Here is a 15,902-nt window from a genome sequence, read left to right on the forward strand (position 1 = left end):
TGCCCACTTTTCAATTGCATATATAAACTAGGTAGATATGGAACTCCTGCCAGTATGTGCAATTTTGAAGGCACAGACTTCTACCGAGCCCTTGCACTCTGACACAGTGCCAGCAGGATTCACAGCTCACAGCACGTTTATTGTCAATATCACTTCATCTTTACTGGCGCCGAGAGTTGACTAAATTACATATTTGGACACGTTTCATTGATTGAAGTTGTTTGTAATTTCATTCCCTCTTTAGGGACATCATTGTCAGTCAATTAAATAGCAATAGCGTCCTTTATCTTAGACCTTGATGACTGTCAATCTATAGGAATGGCAAATGTTGGGGATCTTAATACAGTATCTAGGTTTATTATGTAGAATTGATTTGTCATATTTTTAAGCACAGTGGACTATCATATTTATAAGCACATGGGAAATAAAAGAAAAACATGTATCTGTATACAATATAATCAAATGCTGTATTACAGTACTGGTACAATATTACTCTTCTTTTTTGGAAAGGTGTTAGTATCATCAATATTAAGTAGAAGGTATATACATTGTAGCAGGGTAGGTCGCTGCACTGCCAGGCACTGTTTCTTGCCTGGTCCCTTGCTCCGCTCCCCCTGGAGCTGCAGACGTCACGTCGTGGGAATCAGACATCGCGTGTGCTCCCCCTTCCTCTCACTGTGTTCCCCCTGAGGCTTCAGACATCGCTGCGCTGGTCCATAGTCGCACACCTCTGCCTGCCATTCCTTACTCCCAGTCAATAGCCTGCGCTGCGGTCACCCTGATCAAACCGCGTGGGTTCCTCCTCGTCGGTTCGCGGTCCCTTGCCGGAAGTGCTGGAGGGACCAGCCCAAAAAATTGAGTTTTTGGACTTGAGGGTGGGTGGCTGTGTTTTAGGGGGAGGTGGCCTTGGTATGGCCAGTGCCTTGATCAGACAAGGGGGAGGATGTGTATCAAGGCAGGGGTCCTGCAAGTGTAAAAAATGTTGTTTTATGGCAGGGACAAGTTTAATTGTTTAAATTGTTTGATTAATTGTATAAATGTTTAATTAAGGCACATTTTGACAGGATGTAAGGTGGGTCTTAGCCAAGGACGGTTTACTTGGCGCCATGACCAAGTGCTGCGATGTTAGGCCTTAGCATTGGAAGACAAGCGTAAGATGACCAATAAGTTGCCACCAGTTCCATCAAAACATTACACACAAAAGACAACATTCCTCCACCCAGGAGTGCTACCACAAATAAAAGGTGTTAAAACCAAACCTCGCCCAGGACAACTGGAAGCTGCTAGAGGCAGATGTTGGTGAACGGCTTATTTTTCCACCTGAGATTGCCACCACTAACCTACGACGAGATATTGGATCAGCACGCCTTGTTCACCTGGTAGAGTTAACAGTGCCATGGGAGGATGCTGCAGATGAGGCGTATGAGAAGAAGAAACTGCGGTATGCTCAACTAGCTGTTGAAGCAGAACAGCGAGGATGGAGAGTCCGGGTTTTCCCAGTGGAGGTGGGTTGTCGAGGATTTGTGGCACACTCTACAACCCGGTTTCTCAGAGACATCGGATTCAGTGGCCAAGAGTTGTGTTGCACAGTGAAGAACTTATTGAAGAAGCAGAGAGGAGCAGCAACTGACTGTGGTTGAGGCGAAAAGATTCTGGTTGGGGATCTCATGCACAATAGAAAGAAAGAAACGCTGATGTACGGGTAAGTAAGCTGGGTTGAGTTGAGTGGGGGACGGGGGGACGTGGGGGGAGGGGGGGTGATGCTGGGATGCCAGAACCACCGTCGAGCCCTCTTGAGGTGTCGTGGGCTAGTCGTCAAAACGCAGAGGATGGAAGGTGCCCACTTGAAGACCCCAGAGAAGTACCCTACTTAGCTCAATCCAGACAGTTGTCATGCTGATGCACTGGGGAGACCACACTGTGGTTGATCCCCGGAGCCAGTATCGCAGTCGTTGTGTGTGCTGATGCGTTGGGGAGGCAAAATAAGATGATCCTGGGATCTAGCATTACACTTCTGCCATCAACACCAGGCAGAAGGATATCTACATTATCAGATGGAAGGAAATGCAAATGGATGGAGACACATATGGGATAACATTAGTTTTCTGTAAAGCTACGTCTTAGTTGGTTCTTATCTTGGGGAGAGCCGAGTTCAAATCAGCATGAAGTTTTAACATTTACTCTCATGTAATGGAAATCATTATTTGTTAATTGTTTTATTGTTTTGGCAGTTGGCCTCGTTATTGCAAATTGAGGCCAACTGCCAAGTATGCTGGAGCAGGGTTTCCCAGTCCTGGTCCTGGGGACCTATGTGTCTATTGGTTTTCATTCCAACTGAGTTCTCAGTTATTTAACTAGACCCTTAATTGAACTGATCATTTGCTTAATTAGACCATTTTACTTGTTTTCAGTTCTTAAACAGTTGCAGAGTTCAAGTTACTTATAAATGTTATAGCTAACTTGAAATCACTCGATCATTCATCCTTGACCATGACACACATGAGTGACTATGACTGAAGCATATGCACTTAATCACCTAATTAGTGAGACAGTTGATTGGACACTGGATATGTAGTGATTTCAGCTGTTGAATTACAAGCTTGAATAAAAGCAATAAAGAAAATTACAGAAAAAAAAACAGTATGCCACGTCTGTCAAGAGAGCAGCGCCTTCGTGCAATCAGCGTGTTTTTAAGGCTGGACTACGGCAGCGTACTGTGGCGTGCTGTCTTGGGTGCTCACAGCCAGCAATTTCAAACCTGGCGAGGGTATAACCAGACACAGTCTGTCGGTGACAGGCCACGAACTGGGAGACCAAGAGTCACAACACCTGCCCAAGATCAACAGATCATTTTGCAGCATCTTCGTGATGTCAGTTGTTAATCAGCACAATAAAAAGTCACTGCACCTGCTCTAAAACAGAGTTTGTCATTTTTCGATCACATCTAGTGAATTTTATCCAAATATAAGTGATAAGTTTCTTTTGATGATCAAATATAAGTGATACATTTCTTTTAATGCTCAGTATATATATATATATATATATATATATATATATATATATATATATATATATATATATATATATATTTAAATTATGTCTCAATCCTAAAATTCTAGGTGTACGTCCAACTGACAGTGCTTTCACCACAGTAAAACATTGTAATAAAATTAGAGCCACTTTTTTTTTTCTTTTCCATAGATTTTTTTTTTTAATTGACACAGTTCTTTTTTCTCATGTGTAATTCCAGAATGCCAGTCAGGCACTGCCCTGCAGATCATGACAAGTTGGTGCCATGGGAAGAGAAGCTGCAGTGGGTATGCTAGCTCTCATGCATTTGGGGACCCGTGTTACCCTGGCGTTCGCAAGTACCTCAGTGTCATTTACACCTGTGGTAAGTCTCAAAGAATGTACTTGAAATGCATCCGGTGATTTGGTTGGATAGGTTACTGAAACTGAAGCCAAGAACCAGTTAACTCTTTTTACTTTGGGTTTAGACAGACTTCAGCTAGCTTAAACGTCATCAAAGGATACATACATTTTATTTTTTAAATCCATTTTACAGAGGAAATGGAGCTGTTACTACTATTCTTATAAACACAATAGCATATTTTTGACAAGTACCATCAAGTTGAAACACAGACAACTTACTTTGAATGTCACTGTCAAAAATTATGTATGGAATTAAAATGTAAAGTGCTTATTGTCGTGTTTAGATTTGGAGAAAGAAAGTGTTTCTTACTCTTCATCTTGTTTTATGGAAGGACTAATTGCAGTAAATACTTCAGGAACAGAGCCCTCTGACTGAATTCAAATCACACAATGACTTCAAACAAATGAAATGGTTAAAAAAAGATATATGAAAATGACAATTCTAATTCTTAAAAGAGATCAATCAATTGTGTTTTGATTTTGAAGCATGTTAAGCATTTCAAAAGACATAAACTACAATTCTTAAGCGTGAAATGAAGGTAAGTAACTACCACAAGAAAGTACTGAGGGGTGTCGTGCATGAGTAGACAGTGAAGTACCTTGGCTAGTACTACACGGCATTAATGAGGAGGAAACTATCTTAGAAAGTCAATAAAACACAGAAGTGTCTCTGTTGTTTTGCAATTGTAGAAGAGGTCACAATTTCCTACAGTCTGTGGGGGTCCCATTCTGGTTCAGTTCTTATTTGTTTTACATAAAGGTGCCTATAGAATGTTACAACACATTCATTTATTCATTCATTTCTTTATATCTTTATCAGACATTATATATTCAGGATTAGCCCACTGATTAGTCACCATTTCTGTTTTATTTCAGATGGCTTTTGTATTTTATGTTTTTAAAAGTTAAAAACAGATTGCTACTGCGAGTCCAGGCTTTTGTCATCTTTAAAAACATCTCATCTATCACTCTTAGTGGCAATTTTGATTTACGACTGTGGCTGTGAGAGTTTGTTTTACTGTCAATCACAAATTCTACAATGTAAAGAGTCAAGTGACAGAAAACAGGGCATATGCTCTGTGTCATGTTCTATTGCAGAGGGTCATTAATCACAGGGCCACTGAGCTCTTGTACAGAGGAAACGGCTGCTGATTTCTGACAGGAGCGTGTATATTTGAATAGGGGGCTGAGTAAATGACATGCATGGTTGTATACAGTAGATCTCCCTGGTGAAGTCACTGTGTTGTGCTATAGTCCACTGTGTAAAAGGGAGTATCCACTTTCAAAGTCAATAATGGCTGCAACAGGATCAGAATTTCCAGAGTCTTGTTTTCAAAGTATTATAAATGCCTCCCACCCACAGTTTCTGCATTCTGTGTCAGAGATCTGTTCCTTCTAGATATTTTTACTGTAAATATGATATGTTTTTATCAGGAGATGTATTGGTCCCTGATTGTTTCTGCATAGGGCTACAGTATATTTCATTTACCAGCACACCGGTGCTTTATGAATACAGGTTGCAGTTTTGTATTTTTTGTGGTTTTAGTTGAACTGGAAACATTTTAAAGGGCTCAAATAACACAAACTGGAGCTTGGTGAGCTTCAGATGACTAGACCATGGATTTGACAGAGAGCATGATCAATTGTTTTTGGCTGAATTTCTATTTCTCTTTCCTACAGCATTCTCCACTGGGACAGCAGGTGGTGCTATTTTTTTCACAGGACCACAAACCACTTTTTTTTAATGAACTGATGCAATCCTATTCACATGCACATTTTATTCAATTACAGGGTTGCATTCGTGATAGTTGTAGAAACATGGCTATAATATGTGTTGGGGTACACAGTCTCGGTTTTCAGATTTGCTGAGTGTTTTGAGAGTATATAGTATGCTGCATGATGGAATGCTGCATAGGCTGTCTACAATGCACACCAAGCTTTTAGTTACTTTTTACTTAGTGATGCAATACCCTATATTTGACTGAAAAAGCCCTGGTCACCCTAAATTAACACAATTTATAAAACTGGAAAACAAACTGATGCATACCATTTATATATTTATTTTTTGGTTTGCAGAGATTATTGAAACAATTATATGAGGAAAGCTTATTATATACAGTGTGAAGTAGTAGGGCAGCAGTGTGGAGTAGTGGTTAGGGCCCTGGACTCTTGACTGGAGAGTCGTGGGTTCAGTAAAGTAAATTTAGTTTCTAAAGTATCATAAAACTGGAAATGTTACAAATTGCACCCTGGAGTACATATAGGAGCCAGAAATATAGAGGGAGTTCTTTAACTCCTACCTGTTTTATCGGACAGTCAAGCACACACTCACTGCACATAAAAGGCAGATGGCGATAAAGAAGTGTTTGGACAAGATGTAAACTGCAGGATCACTTCTTCCCATGTGGGAAGGTATTACCAGAAGTGAGAGTAGTAGTGAGGAAATGTAACCTTTATTGTACATGGGTATGATTAGTGTGGAATTTCCTGGGTTAGGGTTTCTGTGGGCGGAGTCTGCTTTTGTGGTAATTCCAGTAAAGGCCCAATAAGCAGTCTTTCAGTTACAACTTATTCATACTTGGAAGTGTTTTCAATAGAAACATAGGGATGATTGCAAGATTCAGTCTTGAGCTTTATTCATGCCAATTTCCCAGTGTTTTGTAGCCTTTTTGTGAATGTGGTTGACTTCACAACTTAAACTTGTATTTGTCACAAACTACTTCTGTTTGGTATTCATATTCATATGGTCCATGTTTTGTATTTAAAAAGTGACTATATTAAATATGGTTTCAAGAGAGAGAAAAGGGAAAAAAATGTTTTCCCTAAATGATTGAATAGTGGGACCTATTTGTGTTTTAATAAATTAAAATTAAGCTAAATTTGGTGTCTAAAAACAAGTTGTTTTAAGTGCAGGGCCCATTATCTTTTAATACAGCTGTGGGTTATTAAAGGTCCAGAAAAATGGAAAGTGCTATTTGAGGTACAGTAAAGCTGCAGCATACTATTAACTGAGTCAGAAAATCAAAACCTGGCGTACCTGAAATGCTGTTCATTGTTTAAAAATGCTGAACTTCTCTGACTCTTTGTGTGCTAGTCAGCCAAACACATTTCCTAATCTGCCTCGCTGTGATCAAAGACAGGAGACTGATCTCTCTAAGTTACTTTCCAATTGAGGAAGGCTAAAAAGCTAACCCCCATGGCCCTGCATCAGCTCATTGAAACATTCTGCTTGCGTCTCACGTGAAAGGGAACAAGGGAGGCGTGCGACCAACAGTTCTGTCACTTCAAAATGAAGTGGAGTCGGTTATCGGCTGAAGAATGGAGAACGTAAGAGTTTCACTTTATTGCAAAGTGAGAAGGGCCTTCCCCAATTAAAACATTGTATTCTCTTTTATTCAGGTTTATTCAATTCAATTCTGCATTGTGCCTCTTACGTTAACCTTCCTAACCCGGTGTCTGTGTAATCCCAGCTGGCTATTAGAGACTCAAGTGACTGTCACAAAGCAAAACTACATGAATGGATATGAGCTTGCTTTTATAAAAGCACATCATTGGTTGATGTCTTTACATTTCCTTATTGTATTATTTGTATTGTAACGCTTGAAATGTTTTTGCTTACGATTGTAAGTCGCCCTGGATAAGGGCGTCTGCTAAGAAATAAATAATAATAATAATAATAATAATTTCCCCTTTGCCCCAATAAATTAATTGACCACTTTTTAGGATTCAGTTCTCAGGTTAAAATCCATACTGTGCATCTCCTACACAATCCTCTGCAGCTATTGTCTTCCCCTGTCAAGCACAAGTTGTTACAAGCAAAAACTGATCTGTAGTGACCTTATAAAGGTTTTACCACAGTAAAAGCATAAAAAAGTGTAATAAAGCTCAACAAACACATGGTAAATCATAGTTAAGCATTGTAAAGCACAGAGATATGGTAAACTATATTAAAAACATGGCAAACCCGGGTAAACTATGGTAAATGCATAGTATAGCCATGGTAAAAATGCAAAAATACCATGCAATAATACCATGATTAACTTTTAGGGTTGTCTTACAGGATGGTTGCCTTTCCTAAAGCATGCATGACTCAGCAGGTGCAGCATGGGATTTAGATACTAGCTGGTTAATGTTACTGTTCTCATTTTATGGGCAACTATGTAGCTATCATCCGACTGCTCTTAAACCTACTGTTTATACTGCCCATTTCAGTCAATGTAAGTCTTTTGCATAGCATTGCTATTTCTTTTTAATTTGCTTATTGTTCCTAGTAGTGACCACACTCTTCATTCACACTTTAGCATCAATTAATTCTCAAAAGCATTTTCCTGCCACTTTTTTACTGGACAAACCCAATAATAAATAATAATAATAAAAAAAACTCAGTGGTGCACATATTGCTGTTATTTATTTGAAACTATTTATTAAAAAAATAACTGCTTATTCTTTACAACTCAAACCCCTTTCCATAGAACCTATAATAACAAGCTTGGAATAAGGCCCTAAAGTGAGACCCCAAATGTAATATAAGAGATAACCACAGAAGTATCCTTTATTGGCAGCTCTGTAAAACATACCCAACTGTAGTTTAGCACATTATCATTATTCACCTTTTTAGACAGGAGGGGGAAAAAAATCTATTGAAGACAACAATGAACTATATATTAAAGACAACAATGAACTTTACAAATTAGAAACATCCTAAAATGGCTTCAGTTGAGACTCAAATACAATCAGATCTGAAAAAAAATTGGGAAAGTTAAAGGTGTAGCAGATGCTGTGTGAAATACAGAACCTAATCCATTGTGTATTTATTCATCAGCTATTCAGGTTAGTCACAGCAACATCTGGTTTGTGTCACCTATTGTGTTTCCATCCTTCTAAAAAATATTCACTGGTACAAAGTAACTAACAGCTCGGACACTGACAGATACTTTACTGCTCTTGTTTTATAATTGCATTTTTAATTTTTTTAACCAAGAGATTTACAATTGATGAAAGGTGCAACACCATAATATTAGATTAACAATCACATTTCCATTCTTTATTATTTTTATTTAAAAAGAACAAAGTTAAAAACAAAAACAATGTTCCGGCCAGATGGCTTTCATCAAGAGATTGAGTGTGAGGCCATCATTGAGTGTGAGGCCCTGTTTACAAAGGGGTCCTACAAAACGATAAAGGAGAATCACAAAGCACAAACATTAAAAACACGCATGGTTCAGACTTAATCAGCAGCATACAGAGATCAAAGAACATAATATAAGACAGATATCTGTATCTTAATGTGGACTGAAGAACAATATCACTCTTAGGACCTGGATTCCAAAGCCTGGGTACACCTCTCACAATGCCATTGGCTACATGCTAAATGGATGTGACCTTTTGGCTAGTGATGGTGTGACCTTGTGCATCAGTCACTGTTTGGCTGAACAAAATGGAAAGCCACAGGAGCTAGATGTCCTTGTGCTGCTGGCTTAAGGCTAGAGGAAATGTGAGCTTTTCATGCACCATCTACCTCTTCAGATGATGAGTGGTAGTCTGATATGCCATTGCGTTTGTTAGCTTAGCATTGCCTCAAGACTGACTTGGCCTTTCAGAGGTTTTGGACGCTTGAATGAATTTAGAACGGATTAACGTTTGTTTGAGTTACTTAAGCAAATACAAATGCAAAATCTAACATTACTATGTAAACAAAGAAGTGGTTTATTTAGAGCAAGAAGTAATGATAGTAATTCTTAAGTAACTTTACAGGCCATTCAGATAGCCCCAACCCCCATCCCAATGAGAAACCTTCCCTATTCTTTGAAAGGTACCCATTAGTAGGCCTAGTTCTCATCAGAACCTAGCATAAAGTAAGCCAGTATTAAATCTACCTTAACTTTTCTTATAATTCTGCCATATATTTAGGTTTGTGAAGATACTGATGCTTCTTAACAGTTGGACACTGTAAAAGATAATATGATATATATGATATATATATATATATATATATATATATATATATATATATATATATATATATATATATATATATATATATATATATATAAATTAATTTGTTGCATACTGTTGCTTAAAAATCCACTGACCTGTTCTTTATCAGGTTGAAGGCCCCCAGAATTCATTCACACACTACAGTTTTAGTTTTAAGGGGACCACCTATTTGAAGGGTGAGTGTGTAATTCAGTTTTTATGCTTTTCCGTCTTGGTAAATGTAATTCAGCTTCTTTGCTCTTTCATCAAAGGAAGTTTAGCTGAATACTTTTTTATCAGACTAAAGTAACCAGAACTCAAAAAATGTTAATCTGTTCAGTATAATGTCTCTCTCTCTCTTGCTTGTACAGTAATCCATCACGTATCCGCCCATCACATATCCGCCCTATCCGTTTATCCACCATGATCAATCGCTTCAGCAATGTTAGTTTATTATTGAACAGAGAAGATTAGTTCAGAGATTGTATTATTATTATTATTATATATTTCTTACCAGACGCCCTTATCCAGGGCGACTTACAATCGTAAGCAAATACATTTCAAGTGTTACAATACAAGTAATACAATAAGAGCAAGAAATACAATAACTTTTGTTCAAGCAAAGTACAAGTGTGACAAACCACAATTCAATAATACAGCAGATAATAGTGATAGTTACATCAGGATATGATTAAATAGTGATAGTTACATCAGGATGTGATTAAATACAAAGTACTACAGGTTAAACACTTGGCAGATTACAGTATTCTGAAGTACAGGATTAAATGCAGTAAAATAGATAAATTGTAGATCCTACCAAAGTTTTCGTACACTATGTTGTATGTGCTCCATGTGCTACCATTGCTGGTAGTGTCAGGTTTGCTGTTCAGTGTATTGACTTGATATGTAAATAAATCTTGTTCGCCTGCGGGGCGTATGAACTTCAACCTCTGTCTCGATCTCCTGCCTGTCACTCAGCAGTGAACGCACGCACCCACATGGCAGACGGATACTCTGTCACAAGCATTAATTCCTTGCATTTTTCTAAACAAGGGATTTAAGGGAGCTCCCTAATAAAAGCGGAATCTCAGAACAATAATTGTGTGAATATAGTAATTGTTACAGCTGTATATAATGGTATTTAAAACAGGATTCATTTATCCAACTTTTTACATATCCTCCCTTACTCTGGTCCCATCGTCGGATACCTGACGGACTACTTTAATTGTTTGTGGCTTTTGATGGACTGAGAAAAGAGGCTATTAGGCTACTTTGAGCAAGTAAAATGTTTGTACTGAGTTACAGGCTAACATGACAGGCTTTATTAAGCAACAAGTGTGAGGGCAAAGGAGAATTTTCTGAAAGCAAGAAAAAAATTGGATAGTTACACTGCTATCCTCATGGCATCTTTAAAAAAGTATCAGATAAAAAAATAAACTTAACATCTTGCTAATATGTATTGCTAGCACTGTATAGAATTATTAAAATGTTTTTATTCCCTTCCTTGTACTAGTGATAGGTCCTACTCAGCAGTGGCATTAATTTGGCCAGTTTGTATAGTTCTGGTGATGAGTGAGACTTTTTAACTCGTATTACAGTAAGGTGTTGCCAATTAAGTAATGAGACACTTGCAGGTACAGAACACTTGCCTAACAAAGAATTAATATGATGTTTTTAATATATCATTGTTTTATTGCCATGGATATATAAACCCACTGCACAGACGTGGTTGGCAGTACACTGCCAAATTAAAACTATTGTTGTGTATAGAGAGAGGGGTGGAGGGAGGTAGCAGTAAAACAGTGGGGGAGTGACACACCCAAGACTTGTTTTATTAAAAAAAAAAAAAGAAATGCAATTGGATAAGTGGTACATCACAGTTACCGATAAGACTTGGGTCCATCATTGCATGTACTTGCAGTGGATGTAGGTCATGGTACAGTCATTTTATATGTCACTTAAAATGTTGTTTTTACAACCTTAGCATAACATAATTATAGATTTGATAATTTACTGGTGACGCTACTGGCTACAAGCCATATTGAAGCCTACAAAATAAGTCAGCAATTACAACTTTGGAAGGTTAAAACACAGTCTGCAGTGTTGGTGTGGTGTTCTTTAACTTAAACCGCCTTCTTCAGGAGTGGCAGAGGTGTGAAGAGGGGAAAGGTTCATCTGACAATCTCAGTCTGCAACAGTACCACCAGGAACTCCTCCTGCTCAAATCCGGCTCCTGTAATTCATCATTCCCGGCTTTGTTATCACGCTATACATCCACCAGCACTTCTTCAGAGCCCAGTGGGGGAAGCAGGACTTCCCAGGTCACCGTTGCTTGAGTCAATAATTTATTAGAGTGCAGTGCTCTTGTTGAGAGACCTACCCAGGAGCAGGCTGTGGTTTCCCTCCAGCTATTCCGGCTTGCCTGCAAACATCTGTCACCAAGACAAGTGAGAGGGTGTTGTTTATTTTAGAAAAGCACTCGTGCTTTATGGCCGCCATTGACCACCAGACCTGCTATGACTGCAAACTATTGCTGTGTCTCACTGTTATGGGGAAGGCCTGTTGTGGAGCAATCTGTATTCAGAATGTACACAGCATTAATCAATGGACTTTTATTTTTTAATATGTCTGTTTTCAGAGGCAGAGACATACAGATACAAGGTAACCACAGGAGAGTTATTAAGATATAACATACAATTAAGATATCCAGTAAGATAAGACATACAATATAACAGACATGGAGATCGGTACTATAAATATATAATTAGGGATGCACTGAATCCAAGTTTTTGAGATTCGGCCAAATACCAAATCCATTTCAAAATATTCGTCCAAATACTGAACCGAATACCTAATCTACAAAAACTGTCAAGAAAACTGAAGGAAACTGTTGAATAAAAAACAGACTGGCAGCTACTAACAAGGTAAAATGTCAAAATACAGAACTGTTTACCTTTACAAGAAAGGAGAGCTACATATTTGCCATAACCCACTATTTTCTTTAATGACGTTTCAGCCTGTGTCAACTGATCTGAGAGTAGGGTTGCTAACAGGCTCCTGAATCTCTGGACACTTTAAGGAAAGGTTTTGTAACTCACCTCTCTAAACTGCAATGTATTCAGTAAAGTGAGTGTGAATTGTGCGAACTGTTGCTAAATTAATTAAATTGTTTTACTTAGTTGTTACCAAAAGCACACACATGCCTGCGAGGATCGTTTCCATCAATCAGACCTATACAGCAGCTAATTATCTTTCTGAGTCTCTGACTGGGCGGGACTGTGTGAAGCAAGAAATATTAAACAAATAGAAACTTTATCTGCTGCCACAAGGTTAAATGAAAGAGTGCAGGTGAGTGCAAAGTTATCCATAATAATGGTGTTGCACTATTTTGATAGATATTGTTTCCTGTATAAAAAAAATAAAAATTCAAGCAATATGATTAATCGTTGTTACGAGGCTCTCCGAATAGAATCAACACCACAATTAAACAAGTAAATACATTTGCTAAACTGCTCTAGCAATTCACACTCACTTTACACGTCAAAAACATTGCAGTTTAGAGAGGTGAGTTAAAAAAAACTGACCTACCTTAGTGTCCTGAGATTCAGGAGCCTGTTGACCACCCTATCTGAGAGCTATGAGGAAAGAATTACTGTGATGAGTGACCTGAATCTAACTGCGAAATAAAACCCACGTTGATTTAAATGCACCGTGTGTGTAGCACATATCAAATAGGCTACAAAATTTTAATGGTTCAACTTATATTGGCATATTACAGTAACGTAAAATTTTATTTAGTTAAAGCATATTGTTCAACAACGTCTTGCACATCTGACAGTTGTAAAGATATAAAAATATATATTTCTATGCACCAATTTTTTTTTTTCTCTTGGTATGATCTCTAGAACACGTCTCAGACAAAGCAACAAAGCACAAAAGCCTACAACATTTGCCATTACTATATATTACAAGTTTACTGCATAACTTTACTCTATGAAAAGTGTGATGTGACTGTGCTGTTGCATACGGGGGTATGTTTGCATTCAGCAGCTGCATGACGTGTTTAGTGTGTGCGCCACCAGTAGCGACAGAGTTCATCAAACGTGTTTTTGTTATTAAATACAAAAGTAATGTTCAATACCGGATTTGTGTCTTTTATTTAAAGACGAACCGCACACATTGGAGGGATATATTAAAATGGATGTGTGTCTGGGTTGATATAGGATTCAGATTCGGTTCACCGAATTCTAAGTATTTGGCCGAATCCGAACCTTGCTCAAAAAGTAGGTATCCGGGCCTAATGGTGATGGCTCACAGGTCTTAGTGGTTTGCAGAAGTATTCACCCCCCTGCAAAGTTTTCACATTTTGTTGGCATAAAGTGGTAGAGAGGTACAAAGCAGGAGAAGTTTACAATAAAATGTCAAAGGCACTGATTATCCCTCTCAGCACAGTGAAGTCCATCATTAAGAAGTGGAAGATGCATCATACCACCCAGACACTACCCAGATCAGGGCACCATCCCAAACTGAACAGCTGGGCAAGCAGGAAACTGGTTCAGGATGTCACTCTGAAGCCCACAGGCCTTGAGAGATATGCAAAGTTCTATCTCTGAAATGGGAGTCAGTGTTCACACAACAACAATAAGCTGGTTCCTACACAAAGCTGGCCTGTATGGACGGGTGGCAAGAATGAAGCCATTACTCAAAAAGCCTCATCTTAAAGCACATATGGAGTTTGCGAAAAAGCATGTAGATGATACTGCAGACATGTGGAAAAAGTTTTGTGGTCAGACGAGACAAAAATTGAACTTTTCGGTCTAAATTCCAAGTGTTACATCTGGCGCAAGCCCAACACTGCACATCACCCAGTCAACACCATCCCAACTGTCAAGCATGGTGATGGCAGCATCATGTTATGGGGGATGCTTCTCTTCAGCAGGGACTTGCTGGGAAGCTTGTCAGGATAGAGGAGAGAATGGATGGTGCAAAGTACAGGCGAATCCTTGGGGAAAACTGCCAAGACTCTGAAACTGGGGAGGAAATTCACATTTCAGCAGGACAATGACCCGAAACACAAAGCCAAAGCCACACTGGAGTGGTTGAACAAGAAGAGAATTCATGTTCTTGAGTGGCCCAGTCAAAGTCCTGACTTGAATCCAATCAAAAATTTATGGCGGGACTTGAAGATTGCAGTCCATTGACAATCCCCAACAAATTTATCAGAACGAGCAATTTTCCTGTGAAGAATGGGCAAAAATGTCACCATCCTACTGTGCAAAGCTAGTTGAGACCTATCCAAAAAGACTCATAGCAGTAATTTCTGCAAAAGGTGCTTCTACCAAGTACTGACTTAAGGGGCTGAATACTTATGGAACAAGTAAACTTCATTTTGTACATTTTCTTTGCAAGTTTTGCTGACATTTAACCTCCTCCTCATATAACAGTGTTCTGTTTAACCACTACAGCTTTGAATAAAAAAGTTTGTTTGAAAAACTGTGCATACATTATTTGTAATTCAACAAAATGTGAAAACTTTGCAAGGGGGGTGAATACTTCTGCAAACCACATCTTCTTTAGTTGTTTTTATACTAAATCTTATACATGTTATAATGTATATTATAACTGGACTGTGAGTGTTTCTCAATACAGTGATGTGTCTCTGGGGGAAAGGGGTGAGAGTTCAGATGAGGGAGGCACTAGTACAATAAATGGTGGACGCTACTATTAATGTTCAATAGCCTGACGGAGCAAGGCAGGTGTGTGCGATATCTAGGGTCTGGCACACCCCCGTCCCCATCACCCACTCACAAACACACTATTGTTTGAATGCGTCTCTATCTGATGTTCTGGACTATCTTGTTTTCTGTTTAGAACAAGGTGCTGAAAGGTGTCACAAGGGATGTTATTCCTTTCAGTCATTATTAGGTGTTGATGAATGTGTTGTTCAAGTTCATTCCAAACATGCTCAATTGAATTGAGATCCGGGTATTGTGGTGTCCATGGAAGATGCTCCTCAAACCAGTTCTAGCTTAATGGATGGGTGCATTATCATCACGAAAGGAGCCATCACCATTAGGGTATATGTGGAGGATTGTTGGGTGGGCTTGATCCACATTGCTAATTAAACTATGGCATTAATTTGGCCTTCATAGTCAAGGGACCCAGAAAATATGAGGAGAACATGCCCCACACCAGGGCAATGCCAAATTCAATTGTGGTAGACAGGCTGTAATAAAGTAGCCAGGTATTGTATGTGTTACACAGCATACGAGTGGAAGATTGCTGCCAGTGTCATATCAGAAAGTTGTGGAGCTCTGCCCAGAGGAGAAAATGTAAAATTCTGGAAGCTGGAGAGGGAAAGAGAGAGAAAGTGTGAGATATTATAAAACTTCAGGTTCATTTTACAAAATAGAAAGCAATGTGAGCAACAGAACTTTGAGCCATAACCTGTGGAAGACTGAATTCACAGGGGCCCAGCCATCTGGTTTAAAACA

At 38.7% G+C, this 15,902-nt stretch overlaps 1 protein-coding gene across 1 annotated transcript in view; it reads left to right on the forward strand.

Moving 5' to 3' along the window:
- The window catches only part of LOC117410965 (protein eva-1 homolog A-like), a 105,260-nt gene that overhangs the window by 58,951 nt on the left and 30,407 nt on the right, over nt 1-15,902 (forward strand). Inside the window, exon 5 of the mRNA XM_034017942.3 lies at nt 3,251-3,394. Coding sequence (XP_033873833.2) covers nt 3,251-3,394 — 144 coding nt within the window. The remainder of the gene's footprint in view (nt 1-3,250; nt 3,395-15,902) is intronic.

The sequence above is a fragment of the Acipenser ruthenus genome, chromosome 6 (genome assembly GCF_902713425.1).
Source record: "Acipenser ruthenus chromosome 6, fAciRut3.2 maternal haplotype, whole genome shotgun sequence".
Classification (NCBI taxonomy): Eukaryota; Metazoa; Chordata; class Actinopteri; order Acipenseriformes; family Acipenseridae; genus Acipenser; species Acipenser ruthenus.